Source organism: Lepidothrix coronata, unplaced genomic scaffold (genome assembly GCF_001604755.1).
Source record: "Lepidothrix coronata isolate B3197 unplaced genomic scaffold, Lepidothrix_coronata-1.0 Scaffold132, whole genome shotgun sequence".
Classification (NCBI taxonomy): Eukaryota; Metazoa; Chordata; class Aves; order Passeriformes; family Pipridae; genus Lepidothrix; species Lepidothrix coronata.
Window position 1 is genome coordinate 1,131,739 of NW_016690312.1, and position 22,850 is coordinate 1,154,588.

The window sequence follows — 22,850 nt, forward strand, 5'->3', positions numbered from 1 at the left end:
CCCTGCTCCTTCAGATAGATGTACCCAGAAATATTCTCCTTAAACAAAAGAAGTTCTGCTGTTTCCAGCTCAGACAGACTTACAGATGAGGAGGACTGCTTTGGCAGTCTTGCCATAAGAGGAAGCCATCACTCTAAGCAGTTTGGGTTTGAGTAAGAGCCCCACTGCTGATGCCCCTCACTGCCCATCACCCAGCTGGGCAGGGATGAGCCATGCCTCTTCTTGGAGGCAGGAACTGGAAGCACAGAGATATTCAGGCCTTTGACAATGCCAGGTGCAAGCATTTAAAAAACACACCAGCAACTACCTGCCTGTGCATTTAGACTGCACTGTGGCACCCCTGTGCCAGGTGGCTGCTGCCACCTCAGCTCACCAGGACTCGCTTCCCTTCCCTGGGTCCATCAGAGCATGGCCTGATCACACTGCTTCCCAGGGAGCTGCTGATGCTCAGCTCCCCATTTCCCCACCCTCCCCAGCCCAGGGCAGGTCTGCCTGTCACAGAAAGCCATCAGCTCACCCCACAGTGGAGCTCAGGGGTCACCCTGCCAGCCCCACACAGCACAGGTCTGCAGAGACACCACCTGGGATTGCCTGTCCCTTACCAGTTTGAGGGACACTGTGCTGTGTTGGGATTGTATCCTTCCCCCACATCCTGGCACAACAAAAAGGGGGTGGAAGCTCTCACTGAGAGCCTGCTGAAGGATGGGCAATGGCACCTGCTCTCTGCTGCCAAAACCAGCAGCAAAGCTGAACTAAGGTGAAAGAAAGCCCTGAGCAGGAGGAGAGGGCAGGAGAGGAGCCAGGGGACTCATTTAGGGGTTATTCTGTCTTTGGGCAATTCCCATTTGTTCAGTACTGGGGTTGCCAGAGGGGAATATTGTCCCATCCCAAAAAGGCAGTGGAAAGCTACAGATCTATTTTGGTAAAAAGCACTATGTGTGAACTGCACATGTGTGAACTTCAGCATGCTCTCCAAAACACCACTGGCTCCTCCCAAAAGCACAATGTTTCCATGTATATTGGTTTTTGAAAGATAGAGACACATGGGTATGTATGCTGACAGGTAGCTTATGTACATTCTTAAGACTTTTATATCTTAAGCCCTTTCTCCATATGCATGAGTCCAACTGTTACAAGTACAGCACACAGCAGTACCAAAGACTGTCAAGACAGTTTTTAAACTCCCAAGGCAGGTGTTTCTTTTTCAGCTTAAACTCAAGATTTGTTACAGTTCTTGAACAGGGCATCAGCAGTCTTCCAGAAAAAACTTGTTTGTTTAAATATATTGCAGTGCTTCAGCCAGCAGCAGAAACCATGACCAAAAAGCCCCATAAATTCTATTAAATAAAAAGGTATAATAAAGTATTAAATATGCTTTAGCAATATATTAACTCCTCATCTATCTCCTTGAAAGATTTCACCACTGCACTCCAGCTGTGGAGCTTCTCAGTAGGGAAGACCCAGAACAAATCTATCAGTGCAATGAAAAATACTGTGCAACTGATCTGCATCAAAGCCATTCCTTCAGCACAGGCTGCTGAGATTAATGCTGTAGCAGTGCTTAGGGCTCCCTTTGCTACTTCAGCTGAGGAATGACTACATTTAATCTTACTGTTACTCTAGTATGATCTAGTTTTGTTAAATCTACATCCCTCATCTGATTTTTTTTTTTAATTTATAGAAAGTGCTTCTGTGCCTATCCCAGCTGCACCAGGAGGGTCTATGTCTTTCCCAGGGACTCACTCCCACCATAGCTAAAGATCTCAATGCTGACAAGGTTTTCCAGAGTTCAACCATTGATCTCCTTTAAGCCATTAATTTCTGGCTTCTCCTTACCTGTGCATCATGAACATTTAAAAAAAAAAAAAGCAGCCCATGCACACAAACCAGGAATTCCTTACAAATATTGTCTGTATATTTGCAGACTTATTGTCTTCGGTTCAGCTCCTCTCCAGAGTCCAGGAAGCAGCCACCTATGCCATCAGAGCTGTTTATTTTCTACCTTAATTCCATTCCAAACCAGAGATGGGGTGTCTGCAAACACACAGCTGTGTGCAAGCACGACCAGGGCACACCTGCTGCATGAGCTGCACTTCAGCACCTGCTTTAAAGAAACACGAGGACAAAACTGAAGCCAAACACAGCAAAATTTGGGATAAGTGGGTGACTTCAGGGAGTTCTCATTTGCAGATGAAAGGCATTTATAAAGCAAAGGGGAGGAAGAGCATAAATCTGATGACATGCAGGTTCAAAGGTTGCAGAGAGGCTGGTTTAGGTGACAATACCTCATTAACAACTACACAATATTTTATTTGTGTGACTGCACTGATAAGAAATGCTTTTAAAGTCAAGTTTATAAGTGAGGATTTTAAGACCAACTCATAGAAGAGGAAAGCCTGCCACAGAGTCCTACAACAGCAGGGTCTTCACATCCTTTGGGAACAGTGCTCTTTAGATATTGCTCAAAAAAATCTCAAACCTGACAAAAAAACATCTCCTTCAAAGGAGTTCTGACCTCAGTCTCCTCCAGACTGAACAAACCAAGTGCCCTCAGCCCTGGCCCCACATGGAAAAAGAGCACTTGTGGTATCCAGCACTCCTTTCCTACTCCCAGCACTGTCTCAGCTCCCATTGTCTCAATTGGTCATATTGTCCAATGTTTCAGTCACCCCACATTATCCCTTTAAAATCTGTGGCTGATGACTAAGCAGCACAGGTGTTGCAGGTACAAAATGTTAATGGGTTTCTACTATTTCAGACCTTGAGGTGACTTTTGCAAGCACACTCTTAAATCTGTCCTGGTGGCAAGTGCACATTTTGGCCCCATCATTATAGATGATGCTACCTTTTTCCTTTGATCTCCCAACCTCCCTGAAAATGGGCCTTAACTTGTTCAAATTCCTCTTAAAAGGGGATGAAAAATCTTCACTACAAAGTCAGTTCTAACCCCTTTTGATAAAACACTTGGCCACGGCAGGTGAGAGCGGACAGATGAGTAAGTTTGTGCCATAAAACTCAGGGATCCTCCCCTGAGTCTTACCGTGCTTCAGCAGAGCTGAGCACACACGTACCATCCTTGATTGCTGATAAATGGCAACACTTTTGCCAGGGTGTAATCAGATAAAGTGCAATCACGCGAAATCTGAAACCGAGTGGTGGCTGTGGGCTTGTCTGCCTTTAAAATAAATTTTAAAAAAAAAAGAAAAATTCGTTTCTTTTACTTCACTGCAAACCTGTTGTCCTTTCCAGGTAATATCATTGGTTCTGGGATCTTTATTTCCCCCAAAGGAGTCCTGGAGCACGCCGGCTCGGTGGGGCTCGCCCTGGTTATTTGGGTGCTTGGCGGAGGCGTGGCTGCCCTGGGCTCACTCTGCTACGCTGAACTGGGAGTCACCATCCCCAAATCAGGAGGGGATTACTCCTACGTCACAGAGATTTTTGGTGGGTTAGCTGGGTAAGTACCCCATCTCTATAAACTAATTTTGAGACATGCTTGTGTCGTGTGTTTGTCGTGGAAAAGCCGTCTGACCTGGAAAACACCTGTCAATAAAAACGCTTTTTGCAAAATCAATCTTTCTGTTCTCATTAGAAACACCAAATTGCCCCTACACGGACATCCCAGTGGCACTTCCCAAGGGAAGGTGATGGACCCTTTTACTTCCCTCACTGATTCAGTGAAGTCCATGGCAGACAAGAGCGATGCTGTGTCCCGGTGACATTCCCCTGTGCCAGTTGGGAACGAGCAGTGCCTTGTATTGAGGAGCTTCACCCACCAGGGAGGCCGGGCTGGAGCTCCTTGCCATGAATAAAGCAAAGCTGCTTCACTTACTGCAGCTGTTCAAAATAACCAAGAGTTGTAAATACAGAGAGGAGGGAATGCTAATCCAGGGAATGCTTTCTCTTTGGAAACACCACTAGTGGAGTAGCATGGCTGAGGTAGGAAGGGACAAGTGAGAAGAGGTCATCTTTTATATTTGAGTGTATACTTTTTTGTGCATTCAACAAGATAAATTAAGCTGTCAGCCTGTACTCACAGCTCACTAGAGAAGCACCAAAATGCTCTGACCAGCTCTCTCATCAGCAAGTGGAGAGGCCACACCACGTGCTGGTGGTTTAGTTATGAAAAATAAGCAGCATAACTGAAAACTAGAGAAAAGTGAAGGGGGGATTTCCATTTGAGAGGGAAAACAAGCTCCTAACAGTTGAGCTGGCTGCTGAGCAAGGGCAAATAAGAACAGCCTGTCACCCTGTCCCACAGGAGGCTGTCCCTGTCACCCTGTCCCCCTGCTCGTGCCTCAGCCACATGGGCACTGGGCACAGCCAGCATCCAGCCAGCTGGGTGAGCACATTTCTGCTGCTTGTCAAACTCCAGCCACCACCTCGTGCTGGTTCTCATGGAACCAGCGTTTCTCCACTGGTGGAATCGCTCCTCTGGACCCTGTCCTGCTGTGCACAGTTACACTGACATCACAGAACAGACTGAGGTGACAACATTACCTTGGTTAACCAAATCCCAGCTCACCTTCACCGAGGTTTGTTCCCTCACAGGAGCAGGAGCTGCACAGTAAAGCCCCTGCTCCCCCAGGACACTGCAGCAGGCAGGCAGCAGCTGCCCTGTGACCTGCTCCCAGGAACAGGGTCTGCAAGGAAGGACCAGGAAAATGAAGGAGCACAGAACCTCACAAACAGTCACGAGTGATGGAGGAGGCCAGAAACCACCAGAATTTCACAAAACCAAAAGATTTATGCTTTCTAGGGGAGAAAATGAGTACTTAGGAATCAAGTACAACTAAACCAGGCTTTAAGTTGTTCCTCAGCTCACTCTGTTCCACGTTCAGAGAATTTATCTGGTACCAGCAAGCACCAGGCTGAGCAACTGCTGTAACAAACCACACACCAGGTGATCACTCACTGCCCAGCATGTGCCTGGGGACAGTGTCACCTCCCAGAGCAGGAATTTCTGCTGGGGCAGTGCTCTCTTGGTGTCCAGGTTTGTAATTCTCAAGCAATAGCAAAAAAAGCACCACCTGTCACCTGAAGGGAAGCAGTGCTCCTATTCTTGCTGTGTAGGGACTTTACCTTTTCTCCCAAGAAAAGTCAGCTGTGCACTAGTGTGACAAAGGGTTGCATTAGGCAAGAAGCCTTTAGGTAGGTTTTGGTGTAAAAAAGGGGGGACTCAGTCATATTTTCTAGGAAAGCCAGGCTGGGATTGCACTTTTCTGAGCCACCACTCAAAGCCTGCAGCTTAGGGGAACTCTCACAAGCACCTCCAGCTTCCCACTTTGGGAGTGCCCATTCACCACTGGTGGTTGTACATGGGGCTCTGAGCTTAAAGGGGCCCTTTGGGAGCCTGCACTGTGCCTCCCCTGAGGGAAAAACCCACTGCTTCTCTCTTTTGATTTAATCCTTCTGCAGCAAAGTACATCAAACTCAGCACCCAAAGCTTTAGTGCATCTGCCAAGTGACTTTCCCAATAGCCAGTCTGGATGGTTTGGTCTATTCACATAAGGTGTTTGTTGTAAGAGCACGTGCTGTACCCACCCAGACCTCAACATCTCCACTTCTGTTCTCTTGTCCCTGCCTCCCAAAATGCTCCCATTTATCGTGTTTTCCTGCATACAAACAAGGCAGAAGGAAATACTGTTTGATTTTAACAGCCAGTGGAGTACTACATGGCCCAGCTTCTGATAGTTGGTTGCATTAATTAAAAACCAAACCAAACCAAACCGAAACACAGTGGTCACATTGCTTAGGTGTGATGTAAGAAGGTGAATGGAATAAGAGAGAGAGGCAGGACAGGGCCATCTCCTGAGCTGGCAGGAGCTTAAAGACAGCACAAAACTGCTGAGAAGTTGTGGTGATGGCAAACTTTGGCTGGAGATGACCCTGAGCAAGGACACTCCTTGGCTCCTCTGGCCAGGGGAGAAGGAGGAGGTGAGGGAGGGCTCCTGTATCACAGAGGGAGGGCTCTGGTCTGGTACCAGAGAGCAGACCCATGCTTTCATCTTCGTTTAGAAACCACCTTTTTGAAATAGCATTGTGTGTGACACACTAACTGCAGGGGATGTGTCACAGCCCTTGCTGCTGGAGCCACCTGAGCACAGCTCTTTGTACACACACATGGGCTCGCTGGTCACTCAAAGAACATTACCCAGAACAGTAAATAAAAGGCTCTGTGTATTCTTGCAGAAGACAATGAATAAATTCAGCTTCATGAAAGACCCTCCAGTGTGTTTCTGACAATACAGCTTCTTCTGAATGCTCAGCAGTAAGGCTGCAGCTAACACAGCTGCTTCACCAGCAGAGACGGGTGGCTGGACATATGTCCTTCCTAAAATCAGTCAGCAGAGAGTTTTCAGCCAAAGTTTTGCTAAATGTCACTCCTAACTGCAAGTATAGCATGCTTCACATATAATTCCATGTTTCCTTGTTGTTACTGCAAAAATCTGAAGTTTCCAGAGGCAGTAAGTCTTTCAGCAAATAGAATAGCATTAAAAGTATTCAAACTGGCTCCAACTTTCTTAAAGCAGTTCTGTTTTCCCTGTTATACAGTGAGCTGTACTACAGCATCTATTTCAAACACTTTTCTTTCGCTAATGATGCACGAGTAGGGTACACTCTAATTTTATATTTTCATAGGCTACTTTTACTCCATAACATTTTATATCTAATGCAAGACCCTCGTGGGAGTACAGGCACAACCCAAATACATGTTGGAGAACCGATTTCACCAAGTTCACTAGACTTTTAAAGACCCAGATCAAACTAGGCTGTTTATTTCTTTCCACACGTGAGGAAATTAGTGTGCAGAGATACCAGCAAAAAAATTCAGTTTTGGATGACTGGCACTTCACATGAATGCCACACCTTCCCAAAAGCAGCTCACTGCTCCATAGATTGTCACTGTTCCTAAAATGACAAGGCTGGACTCTAATTAGGGACATTATCTCATGCATGTACACTTTGATGGGAGGATAGCCATTGACTTCAATGAACTTTGGATCAGACTCAACAACAAAACACACAGCAGAGGCCAGCCAGCCAGCAGCTATTGATGCTTGCTACTCACAACTGTGGTTTGCTCAGAATACAGGCAGGGAGGTTATTTTACCTGCTCTCTCACCACCACCAGCACATGCAGGAGCCTAGATTTCTCATGCAAACTCTAATGTTCATGAAAAAAAAAAAACCAACAAGCAAACAAAAAACTAAAACCAACCAAACAAGAGCAGCTGCATCTTTTTCTCTGCATCCATCTCCCTCCAGCCTGTTTCTAAAGATCTGATCAATTCTTGGCAGCAAGAGAAGATTTAACTTCTCATGTTCTTGTAATCTCAACTACTAGGTAACTGTGAAAGGCTATCAGCTTCAGCTGACAGGTTCAGTTGCTCAGCTCCCAACACCCTCAGGGGCAATAATTCCCCCACTTTCCACTTGAAGAGCCAGGCAGAGTAATTCCAGGTGTGCCATGGTGACATCTTCCTGCCTCAGGCCAACGCCATCTCCCCACAGGCAATTTAAGTCAGGTAGAGCCATTCCCAGCTGGCTGGGCCTCTGGCTCCTCATCCTGCCTGGACAGCACCATCAGCACTGCAGGAGCAAGGCAGTGCCAGTGGTGCAGCCCCGGCCCCCACGGCTGGATGGCCAGGGCTGTGAATGTGACCTGAGGGAGCAGAGTGCAAATCTTTTTGTCAGAACCAGGTTTTGATTAAAACTTACTGTAGAAACAAGATAAAAGTGGGCCTACATCTTAGGCAAGCTTCCTTCTTGTTTTGCTGCCATCTTTTTTGAGAAAGTTTTGAACTTTCTCCCCCGCTGCTCAAATGATGCCTGGACTTTGATTTGCATTGTCAGTCCTGCATTTCAAAGGCTGTATAAAACAAATAGGCTGTCAGAAATCTAGTGAATGATCCCATTCCCATTAAACCACAGTCTACTTACCACACTTCATATCACATCATAGAAAAAAGGGCCAATTTTGCCAGCAATTGTGTCATTCTTCCCATTAAACATTTTTAGCTGAACACAGTTCTCAGCCTGCATAACTTTTATGGGCTAAGATGACCATGTCAGGGAAGAACTGGTGGTCTCTGCCCAGGCATCTCTGCCCAGGCCCTGCCAGCTGACAGCCACGCTGCCATGCACACACCAACCTGATGTCACTCAGCACCACCAGTATCCAAACCCTATCAGCAAATTGTTATTGCAGTCTTTAGGTCCTATTTATTCTTCAGTGAGGACCAGCTGGGTTAACTCATACAGCAAGCAGAGTCTGCAGAGATACCCCAGATGGTGGGTACATCATCCACACCACCAGATAGCACAAAGCAATCGCTGGAGAAAACTGTTCTGGACCTCATTTAGCAGTTGGGAAAAAAAGGAGTAACATGACAAAATAAAAAGAAAGAAAAAAAAACCACCTAGTTCATTGTAAAAAACAACAGTGCCAGGTGGGAAGGTACTCAGATCTTGTATCAGTCCAGTTCACCAAATTAACTCTGGTGGGTAATAATTGCTCCATACTCCTCAGAAGCAACAAGGCAAAGTAAAGGATGGGACTGAGAGACACTCACCCCCCAGCTGAGGGGCATCCAACAAGCAGCACTCCATCCCTCTGGGTTATTAATGGCACAGAGAGGGCTTCTCTCAGCTGTGCCACATTTATGGGGCTGGTGCCCACTGGGTGCAGCCTCTTAAAGAGCAACCTGCATAATATGGAAATTATCCTGTCTTATTTGGAAATATCATTTCAAATCCTCATTTGTGCTGGGCATCCCTGTATGTTACATTTGTGCATGTATGTGAGTGAGTGACAGTGAGTGTCTGTGTGTGCATGCACATGGGCAAGAAAGACCTCACTTTCTTGCAATGACTACTTCTCACTACAGAGATAATAATGCTTCAAATATTTTAAAGCACTAACCAGATCCACTGCTGCCTTTGGAACTTTCTTTTTCTACTTCCCAGAATGAGAAGCCAAAATATCTCACGCTTTATATTTGCATGGATACCTTGCCGTCCCCTTAAGCCACAGCTGGAGGCAGACAGCCAAGCCAGTGCACCCCAGCTGAGTGATCCATCACAGGACACTGCACACTGACCTGCCCTGGCCCAGGTCACAGAGCCAACACAAATGGTGACAAGAAACCCAGCCTGTGACTGGAGGCCCTGCAAAACCCCTCAGAGCTGCCTTCCATGTAGGGACTGCTGCCTGTGTCAGCCCAGGAGCTACAGAGCTGCTTTCCTTTAGACACACAGAGTTAAATCAAAGTGTGCCTGCTGGGCATAATCCTCGCTCTTTCACACATTCCTAAACCGAGCTTTGCTTTACAATGTTTCATTTAAAGTCCAGGATCGTGCTGAGGATGTGGGAAAAGGGGTGAGGGCAGTCACAAGGAGGTGACTGTTAGGTGTGACCAGGATGAAGGTGCTCAGCCCTGATGCCTCAGGAGCAGGAGTGCTGCAGAGCTGAGCATGTGTCACCTCCTGCAGCACAGCCCCAGCGCTGCTTTCTTGTGCTTCTCCTTGTCTTTCCAGGTTCCTGCTGCTGTGGAGCGCGGTGCTCATCATGTACCCAACTAGTTTGGCTGTCATAGCACTGACCTTCTCAAACTATGTCCTGCAGCCCGTCTTCCCTAACTGTATCCCCCCCTATAATGCCTCCAGGATCCTCTCCATGGTGTGTTTACGTGAGTATTTGCTCCTCACACACACACAAAGCTTGACTCGGTTTCACAAGGGGCCACTCCAGGCAGGCTGGGGGCACGGCCACAGCTCAAAAGGCCAGTGGGGAGGTCCCAGGACAGGCACTGGGACTGCTGTGGGATATTACATCCCTTTCCACTTGCCTAACAGCAAGCACGGGGGCCTGGAGTGAGGCACAACAGCACGCAAAATGCAGTGGGTCCCAGGGAAAGTGGCAGCAGGTGAGCAGGTGGGATGGGACAGTGCTGTGCTCCCTGCAGAGCCATGGGCCTGGCACAGGTGGTGGCACAGGTGACCCACCACCTTTGAGCCCTTCCTAGTCTTCTTTCACGTTCCCAAAGGAGTGTGCAGGCAGAGCAGCACGCTGCCAGCTCTGCGTGAGTCACTCACAGGGCCAGCAAAAGCAAACCAGAGCTGCAGGGCTGAAGATATTCACTGTTCCTGTGAGGAGGGGATGATCCCAGCATGCTGAGCACGACTCAGGCACAGTTATTGGAGCTGAGGAGAGCCCTGACTGGCAGCACCCGAGGAGTGAGGGCTGATGGCTCCCACAGCTGGGAGTCTCCTGGGGAAAGGCAATGCTCCTCCTCACCCTCGTGCCCGGCCACACTAGAGCTCCCTGCAAGAACATGCTCATCAGTCTGTGTTTTCCAATGTTGTATGTTCTTAAATAAACGTAATTTCATTTCACTGAATTCAGTCTTTTGCTCTCCAGTTCTCCTGACCTGGGTGAACAGCTCCAGCGTGCGATGGGCAACGCGCATTCAGGATATATTTACAGCAGGAAAGCTCTTAGCCCTGACCCTTATCATTATTGTGGGCTTCATACAGATCTTTAAAGGTACTCTGTGAGACAGCTGTAACATGGGTATGGTGCTGTTGATAGACTTGATTTCTTCCCACTTACTGCACTGTTTCCTCCTTACAAACAGACCTGAAGGTGAGCTGGATGTAGCTGAGCTGCAGGGCTGTACACTCACGGGGCTGTGGAAAGGATGGAGTGTTGAAACGGAGGGAGAAATCGGCTGTATCAGCTTAAAAAAGCCCCTTTTATCCTCATGGGATTTGATAGAATAAAGGAGGGCAGCTGAGGATGTTTCAGGATAGTTACTTAATTTTTTTAATCTGTTGTGTTTTCCTTGAATTTGAAGTGCTCTGGATCCAAAGTGAATAAACAATACCTTGCCCAGGGCAGGAAGATACCTGCTTCATTTCAGGCACTAGTCCAATTCCCCGCAAAAAATCACTTTTAAGATTACACATGGGCAAAACAGGTCTCACTGATTCACCACTTAACGAAAAGCAGAAAGCACAAAAGATTTACAATTTTTTTTATCATGTATATGATGAGTCATATAAGGGAAGAAGAAATCCACAGAAGGCAAAACCCTTGTTTTCTCAGTGGTAACAGTCCTACAATCTTGACAGATCTTCCAGCCCCACAGACATTTTATTTTTCAAGTATTTCTACTAAACAACACCAAACTCTTAGTAAAAGAGAACTGCGTTGAGAGCAGACAGGAATTTACACTGCCAAGGAGCCACCCTCAGGCAGGGCAGGCTGCAAAGGGTCCCCTGAGTGGTGACAAGGTGCCCACACAGCCCAACATCCCTCACCAGGACCCCGTCCTGCAGAAAGCACTGCGAGTGCAATGCCAGCCCATGGGGACAGGGAGAGCATGAAGTCTCCATTCTAACAAGGAATAAAGAATAAAGAATTGAAAGCAGAAGTTAACCTGTTTTCCTGTGTCTCTGGTAGGTAGGGGTGGATTAACCTCTTACTTGTGCTCTCTGTGCAGGAAACTACAAAGAGCTGACGCCAAGCAATGCATTCAATTTTTGGATGACTCCGTCCGTGGGGCATTTAGCTTTAGCTTTTCTTCAAGGGTCCTTTGCTTTCAGTGGCTGGAACTTCCTGAACTACGTGACAGAGGAACTGGTTGATCCCCGCAGGCAAGTATCCATTTCCATGCCATCCACATATTCTGGGAGTGCTGAGGCATTGGAGCCATCTGGTAGAATTATTCATTTCAAGAGATGTTATTCTGTGTCTGTGGGACTGGTCTTTCTAAAGGAGAAAGATTTTTCTTTAGAACAGATAGCAGGCAAGCTACAGAAACAGCGAAATTAAAAATACGCAGCACAAAGTATTAACTGAATCCAGGCAGCCTACAGACAAAGCAGTATCCTTATGGCACTGCTCAATCATACAGAAAATTAACCATTGAGGAGATACCACACAAACATCTACTGGGAGAATCACCTCTATTAGAAAAATGTTGAATTATCCTGGAAGTTGCTTTGCTTTTTCACCCAAAGGGGGTCTCCCACAGACACCTGAAAGAGAAGATCAGTTGTGCAGTGAAAGCAGCACTCCCTGCCCCAGCTCCTGCCAAGGCAGCTGACACTGGGTCACTGCTGGTCCTGGGTACGGGAAGGGGCTTGGAAAGGATTCATCACAAGCAGGTTGTGAGGGAAAGGGAATTTTGGTTTAGCAAAGTTCAAGTGTTTCAACATTTCTGAACTGATGAAGTGGAATGACAAATGCCAAGAGCAGCTCTTGGAGTGTTAGTTATTTCTGGGCATCCAATGCACACAGCAATTAAACAATGAGGAATTTAAGCTACTACACAGCCTGGACAGAAATGACTTAAAGTTGCAGCCTTATGAGTGGCTCTGCACACCAGTGAGTGGCAAAAGGCATGCCCAGAGATCTTGGCAGAAACAAAGAAATGTGTTTTCTTAATAATGTGTTTTCTTAATAAACAACAACATTTTAATGGACCACCACAATTTCAAAGCTGAATAATAGTAAGTTATGACTTAAACAAGGTAATTACAGCCTTAGCTGAGAAATAAAGAGAAAATGGAACAAATAGCCTTTTTTTTTAATGATTTTTGCAACCTCTGAGGGGAAATTAAAATATAAAAAAGTAATTGGATAACCAAAACCGCTTCCCACTTTTACTAAGTCTGTTCAAATTTACGAAGGTTAAATATGCTTTTTAAAACCTTTTTTCCAAATCTGACAGACAGAGGAAAATTGTATTATTTTGTTAGCTACAGAACAGACCAGGTGCCCTCCTCTGAGGAGGTCTCTGGGTTGGAGATCAGGCACAGCTGTACTACTGCAAGTTGCCACGCTGTTGCCTTGACCAGACCAGGTTCATGGCACACAATGGGCCAAGGCAGCAGCTGAACAACAGGACCCCCTTCTTTTTCAGAGCAGGTGAAGGTAAAGCAAAGCAAGGCATTTAAGGCAAAAGTCCCAAAACTTCTGGGAAATGGCTATTTTGTTTTTCAGTGACAGGCTGCACCAGTCCCAGTCAAGAGCCCAAAGGGAACTCGTGGTATGTTTGTCCCAGGGTGCTCCCTGCAGACATGGCATTTTGTAGCGCTTTCAGCCTTCTCCACCCTGCAGTGGGTCAGAGAGCCCCTGGAAGCAGGGAAACTTCTCCAGAGAAACCCCCACGGAACCCCAGCTCCCCCAAACTCGGCCGGGTGAGCTCCCCCGGGGCCGGACACGGTTGTTGTGATCTCTCTGTGCGTGACCGTCATTGCTTATCTACCCTCCCAATTCTTTTATTAGGAACCTACCTCGTGCCATATTCATATCCATCCCACTGGTGACATTTGTGTATACGTTCACCAACATTGCCTATTTCACTGCCATGTCACCCCAAGAGCTCTTGTCCTCCAACGCTGTGGCGGTAGTAAGTAAAACCATTCCCTGGATGTCTCGAACACACTTTGATTTCGGTTCTGTGCTTTGCAGTGTATTTCAGTTTCTTTGCCTTCTGTTGCTTTAGACATTTGGTGAAAAGTTACTGGGCTATTTTTCCTGGGTTATGCCAGTCTCAGTGGCCCTATCTACATTTGGAGGAATAAATGGATACCTTTTTACCTCATCAAGGTTAGATGGAGTACAATTTTATGAACGTTATCTGATTTGGGGAGGGGCTGTTTTAATTTCCTTTGCTAAAGAAATGCTAGCTAATTTTGGATGTTGTAGAGCACGAGGTCGTTGTTGGGCGTGTTGGATACAATCAGTTATGAATTGCTCTGTTTCAAACCAGCAAATGTAATACTGAATCATGAAATCTCTTGCAAATTAATCTATGTAAGTTACTGAAAGTGCCTGCAGATGTGGAATAATTCACATTAAGAGCCAAACACAGCTTTAGTGTGAAACCAAAGTAATTTTACATCAACAAAGTTCCAGTAACTACAAGCTAAACTGTGCTTAGCTCAAAGAAGAGTTTCAGGGCCTGGTGCTGTTCCCAGTTACAGGCATTTTCACACCCATGCTGGAAAAATTTGGAGGCAAGGTGCTTTGCATGCATACTGCTGGTAGTGGGGCCAGAATCTATATAGTCTGTTAGACTGTAGACAGTAAAGTCTATTTGTAATAACTGACCTCTCTGAATGTAATTTAAAAGTTATAATTTTTTATTATGTTTTTTGAGGAAGCAACTCAAGTACCTTGGGAAAGTTATTTATCTCAGCACTTTCATGAGTATAACGAGATGCAACAAATCTGAGAGCACATGTGACAAGTGCATTTAAAATGTTTAGGCATGTTCAACCTCACCCAAAACCCTTTTGACACTGGAAATATCCACACAACCTTCAGGGTACTCATCCCTCCCTGGGTAAAGAGGCAATGCTGGCCAGCAGGCAGGGACAGGGCAGATTTCAGAGCTATTCCAGCACCTCAGAGCAGGTCATTTCACAGGTAACATTAGCTGTTCAAGGCCTTGTGTACTGAAGGGGGTCTAGTTTGAACACCTTTCACCAGGTGACTCAGGCAGTCTCTAGTTGTCTCCCCAGTTCAGGCACAGCTCCCTTCCCTGGGAAGAGATGAGGTGTTATATGGCTAAGGACTGGAGAGCCTGTTGCACACCCAGTGGATTCCTCATTACTCTTCTTGTTTCCAGGTTGTGTTTCTCTGGTGCCCGAGAAGGCCACTTGCCGAGTTTGCTTGCCATGATCCATGTCAAGAACTGCACACCCATTCCTGCCCTGCTCCTCTGTGTAAGTGTTGCCCCTGCTCTGTCACTGTGTAACCTGCTTTTGGAAACATTGAATCGCAGAGAGGAGAGCTGGAAAACCCCTGGAGAGGCCATTTTACCCCAGAAGAGGAGAAGAAAGCAGGCCTGGAGTGCTGCTGGTGTGTGCCAGCCGAGCAGGTCCAGCTGCCCCAGGGAGAAGCAGCCTTCGGCCTCGGAAATAATCCCCCTTGACACCTGCAGGGCTTCCCTCATACCTGACTTGAGCTGCAGTGTAAGCTCATTATCTGCTTCATTTAAGACAAGATGAGCTCCTCAGACCAATTTCACCTGCTTCCCACAAGCATTTGGAGATCCCCATGGTCATTGCTAATCCCACTCAGGCAGGGCTGCTTTAGATCCTGCCACCAAATCCGGAGACATGGTGCATCCCAGGGAGCAGACAAAGTGCTCCTAAAATTACTTACTCTCAACAATCAAGACACCTTGTGAGGGGTGATCAGGCAGCTCTCCGAGGGACACAGATTTTTCTTTTCCATGGGCCAAAAAATTAAGTAGAGGCAATGATTACAGTGTCCCTGAATAATGCATCTGCTGAATGGTACATCAGGCAGACATCGGGTCACCTGCAAAGATCAGACACTCATGGGCCAGCTGTTGAGAGGGCATGGGACTGGTCTGGTTGCTGGTGTGTTGCTGTGGGAGGAAGGTTTCTCTCACTTTTTAGGCAGTGTGAATTTCCACAGCACTAATGACTTACAGAAGTTATTATTTGAAACAAAGATCTTCACGTTCTTTTACCGGCAGTGAAATTAGAACATGCAATGGGTTTTATGTCATGGGCATAGGAGATGCTAAAGAGGAAAATGGTTCCCAGTGCTGTTGTCCCTGGCTGCAGAGCCCAAGTGAGGGACTTCCCCAAAGGGCATTGGCTTGCAATCTTGGCTGCACCAGTGGCTGCCAACTGCAAGTTTGCCACTGATATCAAAACCACCCCAGATGCACTCAGAAGATCCATGTTTACATGTCTTCTGGCTCTAACAGCAATTCTGGCACAATACACCCATACAAAATTTCACCAAATAAGTCTCCTGTAAAATTACCATTCTATGACAAAATACACATCTTGCTGAGGCTTTACAGCATTCCTGGGTTTAGAGCCCCATCACAAACATCTCACTGTTGCTTGTTGGGAGTTTGGGGTAAACTGCCTGTGCCTGCCCTGCCCCAGGGCACCACGGGATCCCAATGGGCAGCTGTGCTCCACTGGTGCCCACAAAGCAGAACTCCTTCGTCCTTAAAAATACACGGGCTGAAATGATACACTGAGTCCCAGAGGCTGATCCACTGCAGAACAGCCCTGACCAGAGTGAGCTGACCAATCCATCAGGCACAGCCCCCTGCACTGCTCCAACCATCCCCCCTGAACCACAGTGCAAATCCCAGAAGGAGCTCAGCACATCAATTCATCATCCTTTGCTACAGGAGCAAACAGGGCTGGACTTTAGCAAACCTGATTAATACATCAGGTTCCTTTTCTCTCCCAGTGAAACACACCCACCTCCCTGCATGGAGAAAGGGTTCTCTGTACATGGCAAAAGGCTACTTTAACATCACCAGTGAGACCTTCGTTTTTACTAATTTACTATTTTACTTCCAAAAATCAAGGGGCCGAGCTAAACAAAATAAACAGACTGGGGGTTTTTTTGCAAGGCAGTGGGGAGTGACTGGCCCCACGTGGCTGTGGCCAGGCTGTGGGAGAGCAGCACACCCCTCTGCAGCCACAACACCCACACCATGAGCAGACGTGACACGTCAGTGTCACCTACACATGGAACCTTGTGCTCTGAGTGACATCACTGCAAAGCCCTTCAGTGGCAGCAGAGGGCCGTACATGTGTGTGACACTGTCAGGGGAGAGCAGAGACCATGTTAATGACACCAGTGTGAAACTGTGTCCAATTTTAAACCCATTGTGTGGTGGGACTGCTCAAGGTGTTGAAACCCCCCTGCCAAGCCTGCCAGGCTTTGAACAGGGGAACAGCAGGACCAAAGGGGCATTTGGTTGTGGTGGTGCTTAGTTCCTGGTGCTGGTGGTGCAGAAGCCTTCCCTCCTGGGAGGACTTTATTATTGAAACAGCTGATTAAGAAGAACAGACATAAGCAAAAAGAGAGCCTGGAGTAAACCAGGCCAAAATCCCAAGTGCTCTCTGGAGGGGTTTGGATGTTTAGTTTCCCCCAGGCTCTGGGCCCCAGCAGACAGTGTTCACTGGACTGGTATGTGCTGCAGCTGAGGGCTCAGCTCAGCCCCTGGGTGGGAGACTCAAGGATCAGCACCCTGGCCCCCAGGCCAGCTCTCCTGGCTCTACAGACATAGAATTCAAAGAAGCAAGTTAAGTATGGAAATTTCTACAGTCCATCTGCCAGTTGCCAAACACAAATAAGACTGATGGCCCTGATCAGCTGTGACACACACCACAGGGGAAAGGGCAAACCTCTAATGCTTCGTAATATACAGGCCACCTGCAACAACAGAGTCCCCTGAACAGAACACCTTAAGTCTGCAAGAAATCTTTTCACCTGGAGTCCTCACCACAGGGCTCAACAGCTTTTTAAAACACTTAACAGAAATGGGTGGGGTGAGAGCTCTGCCAGTCCTCCCAGCCCTGCCTGCCTGGCCATGGGCAGCAGAGACAGCTCTGCCAGCACCCCAGGGTATTTATAAACAGTCCCTCTGGTCTCTGGCTTCAGCATGCCCCAAATAACCCCAAATCCTCATTCAGCCCTGGTGGTACAGCTCAGGGATAATGCACCGAGCCACAGGAGGCAACAGATGCCCAGCAGAGGCCATGAACGAAAGGAGTTTTAATGCTTTAATGGGATTTTTGCTTTGGTTTGTTGTTTTTAAGCTACCTTTTCTAGTAATGGCTCAGGAAGGCTGTGCTCCTCTCTTTGCAGTGCTTGGCCACGCTTATCATCATGCTTGTTGGAGACACATACACACTAATCAACTACGTGTCCTTTATTAACTACCTCTGCTATGGAGTGACAATTATAGGCCTGATCGTCTTACGCTGGAGGAAACCCAAAATCTTCAGACCTATCAAGGTGCCACTGTTAAAGCTAAATTTCTTGGTTGCAGTGGTGATGCAAAGGGTGGGATGGGAACACGGAACCCTCCACTGTCCTGTTTTGAATAACAGTTTATTTTATTTTGAAGTAGTATGAATATTTTAAGGTCCCAAGGCATGTCCCAGAGTGCCATTGGTGCAGAAGTGGGATGCACAAGTTCTCGTGAACTTGTCAGGATGGGCAGAGAGGAAAACAGTGGTAGAGGGAATGGGGGCACAACCTATGGGGGGGTCCTGAAGCCACAGCACTGCCTGCAGCCCCCCACAACCAGTCAGCCACTGCTGTTGCTCTGCACAGTCGTGCTCTGCTCTCTCCTGGTAGGTGAACCTCCTCATCCCCATCACTTACCTGGCGTTTTGGGCATTTCTGCTGATCTTCAGCTTATACTCGGAGCCTGTCGTCTGTGGGGTTGGACTCATTATCATTTTAACCGGAGTGCCAGTGTTTTTCCTTGGAGTCTACTGGAGAAATAAACCAAAGTGTGTAAATAGGCTAATAGGTAAGCCAGCAGCCTGCCCGAGCCTGGCCACCCCTCTCAGCCACAGGCACAAAGCAGGCAGGCAGCACTTCCCTCTGGGCAGCTCTTTGCTCACTGCTGGGTGCATCTGCCTCCTCTCGCCCCCCTGTGCAATTATTACCCACCCTCTCAGCTTGCTCTCAGCAGCCTGTCCCAGGGCAGAGGGACAGGGGTGTCACCTTAGGCACATGAAGGCCGAATGAGCCCTCACAAAGGGACTGGGATGCAGGTTTGTCTCCCCCTTGCCCTGCCTTCCCCCGCTGTGCCCCCAGCACATCCCCACGAGCCCCGGGGAACATGATGAACTCCAGAGATAAGAAAGCCTTGCATATAAAACTAAAACAGCCTTAAGCCTGGTTTTGGTTGTGTTTGGCTTGTAATCGCTTTGCTGCAGGGCAAGGACGTTCAGACAAGCACACTGCAGCCCCCTGCTCTGCCCAGAGGGTTTCCAGCAGCTCCCCAGGGCCAGTGGCCACTGCAGCAGGGCTGGCACAGTGCCAGCAGGGCTGGCAGCCACCCCGTGCCATCCCAACCCTGCCATGGGCAGCTCTGTGAGGGACTGGGGAACGGTGCCCCTAAATCTGCCCCATTTAATCCGCCCTGGCTTCACAACCCTCGGTCACTGAGCTGCAGATGGGAAGGGCTGGAGGGGCTGTGGGGGTGCAGCATCCCCCCAGCACCACACTTTTGTTTGGGAGGGCTCGGGCACCCCCGTTAACCCCCCGTGCTTTGCTCCTCGCAGAGTCCCTGACGTGCTGGGGGCAGAAGCTGTGTTTCGTGGTGTACCCTCAGTGTGGAGCTGCTGAGGAGGAGGAGGCCTCCTCGGCCCACTCTTGGCGGCCGGTGAGCGAAAGAGCAGCGAGGAAATAACAACCTCTGAGGCTGAAGTTGGCTTCTTGTTTACATGCTGATTTTTGAAAAAAAAAAAAAAAAAAAGTTTTTCTGGAAAAAAAAAAAGATATATATGTTTTTAGAGCTCCAATAGCAAAGCCCGTAAAATGAGCTACACCCTTCGTGGCATCTCTAGCTTTTAGTTTTTCCCTAAGAAAAAAAAAGAGGAAAAAAAAAAGAAATAAAATATAAAATAAGGCGCTGGTTGTTTGGTTGTTTTTTTTTTTTTTTTCTGGCAGCATATTTGCTCAGCTTCGGAAAGCAGCACAGACACGGCTCCGGAATACTGATTTGAGTTGCCATGAGGGTCCACCAGAGACATACAAATTTAGGCATTTCAAAAGTAGGGCAGTTCCCAACACAAAATCAAAATGGAGAAATCCAGAGAAAGTGAGGAGACCTGTTGCTGTCGCTGTGCCTGGGTGGGGTGAACCCCCACATAACACACGAGGCATCAAAGTTACAGTCCAAAGGATCATCCCTTCCCACACCTGCTGCCAGCCCAGCACTGTCACAGCGGGGCAGGGTCACTGTGCTGAGCACGAACCTGCCCTGGGGGACCTCGGAGCAAAAGCTACACCAACAGCAGGCTTGACTGCTCAGGCATCATGTGGTGACACGGGAAAAAATATCTAGCAGCAGTGATACAAATGCCACATATCTGAGTGCTGGAGCATTGTTCAGAGGTGGAGCAGGGCTCCTGCATCCCGGAGGGGATGGAGCTCCCGGCGCCATCCAGGAACTCTTGCACGAAGCTCTGCACGATGCAGGTGCCCACAGGAGACGTGGAGGGGTTTGCAGCAGGCTCAGCAGTGGGGACTCAAGGGACACACAGGAAAGGAGCCCGATGTTCCTCCTGTCTGCTGGCTTGGGCCACGTTGCTTCAGAGACCAACTCCCCACGTAACAAGCCCGAGCCATTCACACATCAGATGCTCCTTAAGAAAGTGCTTTGCATATTTTATTTGTGGCATACACCAGGAAAAAAAAAGTCTCGTTCATGCACTTTAATTAATATATAGAGATTTGCTGCTGCAGCAATATGGCCACTTTCACACCAGAGAATCTCCTGAAAATGCAAAATGCGAGAACAGCTCTGAGCTACTGTTCTTTGGCAGTTTTTGAAAACAAAAACCATCATGTTCAGTAGCCTTGGTAACGGCCATGTGAATTTAATTTTAAAAGTATCTTTCTGTGTGTTACAGGCCCTGGCACAAAAAGTAAGGATTTCATTATCTCTTAATTTGTCAAATGCCACACACTTTACAAAGATTTAAGAATAGACTCAAAATAAGGAGCGAGTTCAAGGAATGTCTCTTTCCAACACAATTAATTATTAAGAAATATTTTTATTTTAAAATATCTATAGTAATAATATCTATATTTCAAACATCTGTCCATATTTTAAATATCTATCCATCTCTCTCTGAACTTTCAGATGGTAGGTACTAGAAGGGAACACAACTCGCATTCTTCTCTTTGTATAAAGCTGTTAATCAGAAGAGATGGAAATGTATATTTAGCTGGAAAAAAAGGTGTGGTTTTGTGTGCATATGTAAAGATAGATTCCACATTCTAAATAATGGTATGAACATATAGCTTGCTAATGAAAATCCTATATATTCAGCTTGCTGTTTAAAAAGAAATTCACAGCAGACCTGCCCTGTGGCTAAACCTGAACCCTTAACTCATGTTGGAGACTCTCATGGCCGAGTCTCATTTTCCACAGCTCAAAATCCACTTTCCATGGTATAATTTCCAACAGAATAATTTTTTCAATACCTTCGTTATCTAGTGGAAAAATTAAATGTATTACAGTACCAGCAGTAATGGTTGCTTTCAGAACTGCTAAGTTTCGGTGTGGGTTTGTTTTTGTTTGTTTAAACAATTAAGGTATGGAGATCAGCCAGCATGGAAACGTTGCAGCTCTTGAGACAAGTCTGTATGGTAAAGAGAAAGGTAACACAACAACAACAACAACAACAACAACAACAATAATAATAATAATAATAATAATAGTCCTGCAGCTGCTACCAAGGCTTTGCCTGGCTGTTCTTTAGGGAAATAAAAAGCAAAACTAAAGAACCAATTGCCTCAGAGTTGTTAACTGGATTTGACTCAGTTTTTCCCTGATTGTACTGCCATGCTTTAAAACAACCAATATTTGGCCTTAAATCAGAAGGCTGAATTTAGAACAGCATTGTTTACTAGAGCTCATCTTTGAATTACTTGCCAAGCCCCAAAAGGTCTTCCACGGTGTTTCATTTTTAGGAAGAGCTTCAGCTCTGCTCCCAACACCACAGACATTAAAGGCTTTGCAAAGTTTAGTGCCTAATGTGTAGAATCTGTAATCATAGCAATCAATGTATGGAATTAGAGAGATAAACTGACACGCTAAATTAAATTTAGCACCACGCCCAACACATATAAGAGGGATTTTTCCAAAAGACAAAGCAACTGGCCCCAAAGGAGACCTAACTGGTAGCATTTTAAATCCCAATGAACAAAAGAAAAACCTTGAGACAGCTGACAGTACCAGCATGCTGAGAATATTGTAACACTTGTTATGGAAAAGCAAGTTGTTTCCAAAAGAAAGGAGTTTAAATAAAGCTTCAATAGTAATGAAATACTACATAGGCCTATATATTTTTATATATATATGCTATTATATTTATATAGCATAAAATATTAGGGGCTGTAATGCAGAAAAATAGCCTGCAGAGCATCACCTGTGAGTCAGCCTAAGGAAAAGTCAATAAAAGATGGATTGGATTATTCTTATCTGCATTATCACAGGATTGAGAAAAGCAGCAACAGATCATGTCATCACTGTGCCACAGGCTTTGCAAGACAGAAAAGATAAAATTCCACAGGAAATAGGAGCTGAGTGGGCACCAGTGGGAAGCAGAGGCACTGCTGCTGGCCTGGCCACTCTCAAGTGTTTTCAAAAACTTAATAAAGGAATCAGGTATTTTTCCATTCACCTTGGTACATAAACCAGAGGAGTTTGATCTCAGCAGGGTCAAGGGAAGAGACTTGTTTCAGTTCAGAGCTTTCATTCAACTCAAGGACAGATGAGTCACTGTGCATCTTTACAAAGCATGTACCCAAAAATATGCAGACAAGGTTTCCTCAGTAACTCTCACTCACACTCACTCACTTCTGAAACACAACCCCTGATGCAGATTTTCACCCCAGGACTGAAGCTGGTGGCTCCAGAGGTACAGCACCATCACCTGGCGAGGTGCTGGTGTGGGTTGGGAAGCCCATGGCTCTCCCCTGAACAACCCAATGCTGGGAGAGCTGAAGCTAAATAAATAATTCAGCTTTGAGGGAAAACCAACAAATGAACAACCAATGTCCAGCAAACATGCTGTCCCATGCTTCACATGAGGGTTTTGTCAAGGTTATTTCACAGAATCACAGAACACGCTGAGTCAGAAGGGATCCTCGAGGATCATCGAGTCCAACCCCTGGCCCTGCACAGGCCCATCCCCAGGAGTCACCCCCTGTGCCCCAGAGGATCAGCCAAACCCTCCTGGAGCTCTGGCAGCCTTGGGGCTGTGCCCACTGCCCTGGGGAGCCTGGGCAGTGCCCA

At 46.9% G+C, this 22,850-nt stretch overlaps 1 protein-coding gene across 1 annotated transcript in view; it reads left to right on the forward strand.

Moving 5' to 3' along the window:
• Positions 1 to 19,407, forward strand: part of SLC7A10 (solute carrier family 7 member 10) — a 41,755-nt gene extending 22,348 nt beyond the window's left edge. Inside the window, exons 2-11 of the mRNA XM_017826910.1 lie at positions 3,250 to 3,454; positions 9,538 to 9,689; positions 10,421 to 10,546; positions 11,505 to 11,658; positions 13,295 to 13,418; positions 13,515 to 13,618; positions 14,643 to 14,739; positions 17,672 to 17,821; positions 18,167 to 18,344; positions 19,105 to 19,407. Of these exons, the coding sequence (XP_017682399.1) occupies positions 3,250 to 3,454; positions 9,538 to 9,689; positions 10,421 to 10,546; positions 11,505 to 11,658; positions 13,295 to 13,418; positions 13,515 to 13,618; positions 14,643 to 14,739; positions 17,672 to 17,821; positions 18,167 to 18,344; positions 19,105 to 19,232 (1,418 nt within the window). The 3' untranslated portion in view covers positions 19,233 to 19,407. The remainder of the gene's footprint in view (positions 1 to 3,249; positions 3,455 to 9,537; positions 9,690 to 10,420; positions 10,547 to 11,504; positions 11,659 to 13,294; positions 13,419 to 13,514; positions 13,619 to 14,642; positions 14,740 to 17,671; positions 17,822 to 18,166; positions 18,345 to 19,104) is intronic.
• Positions 19,408 to 22,850: the final 3,443 nt, after the last annotated feature.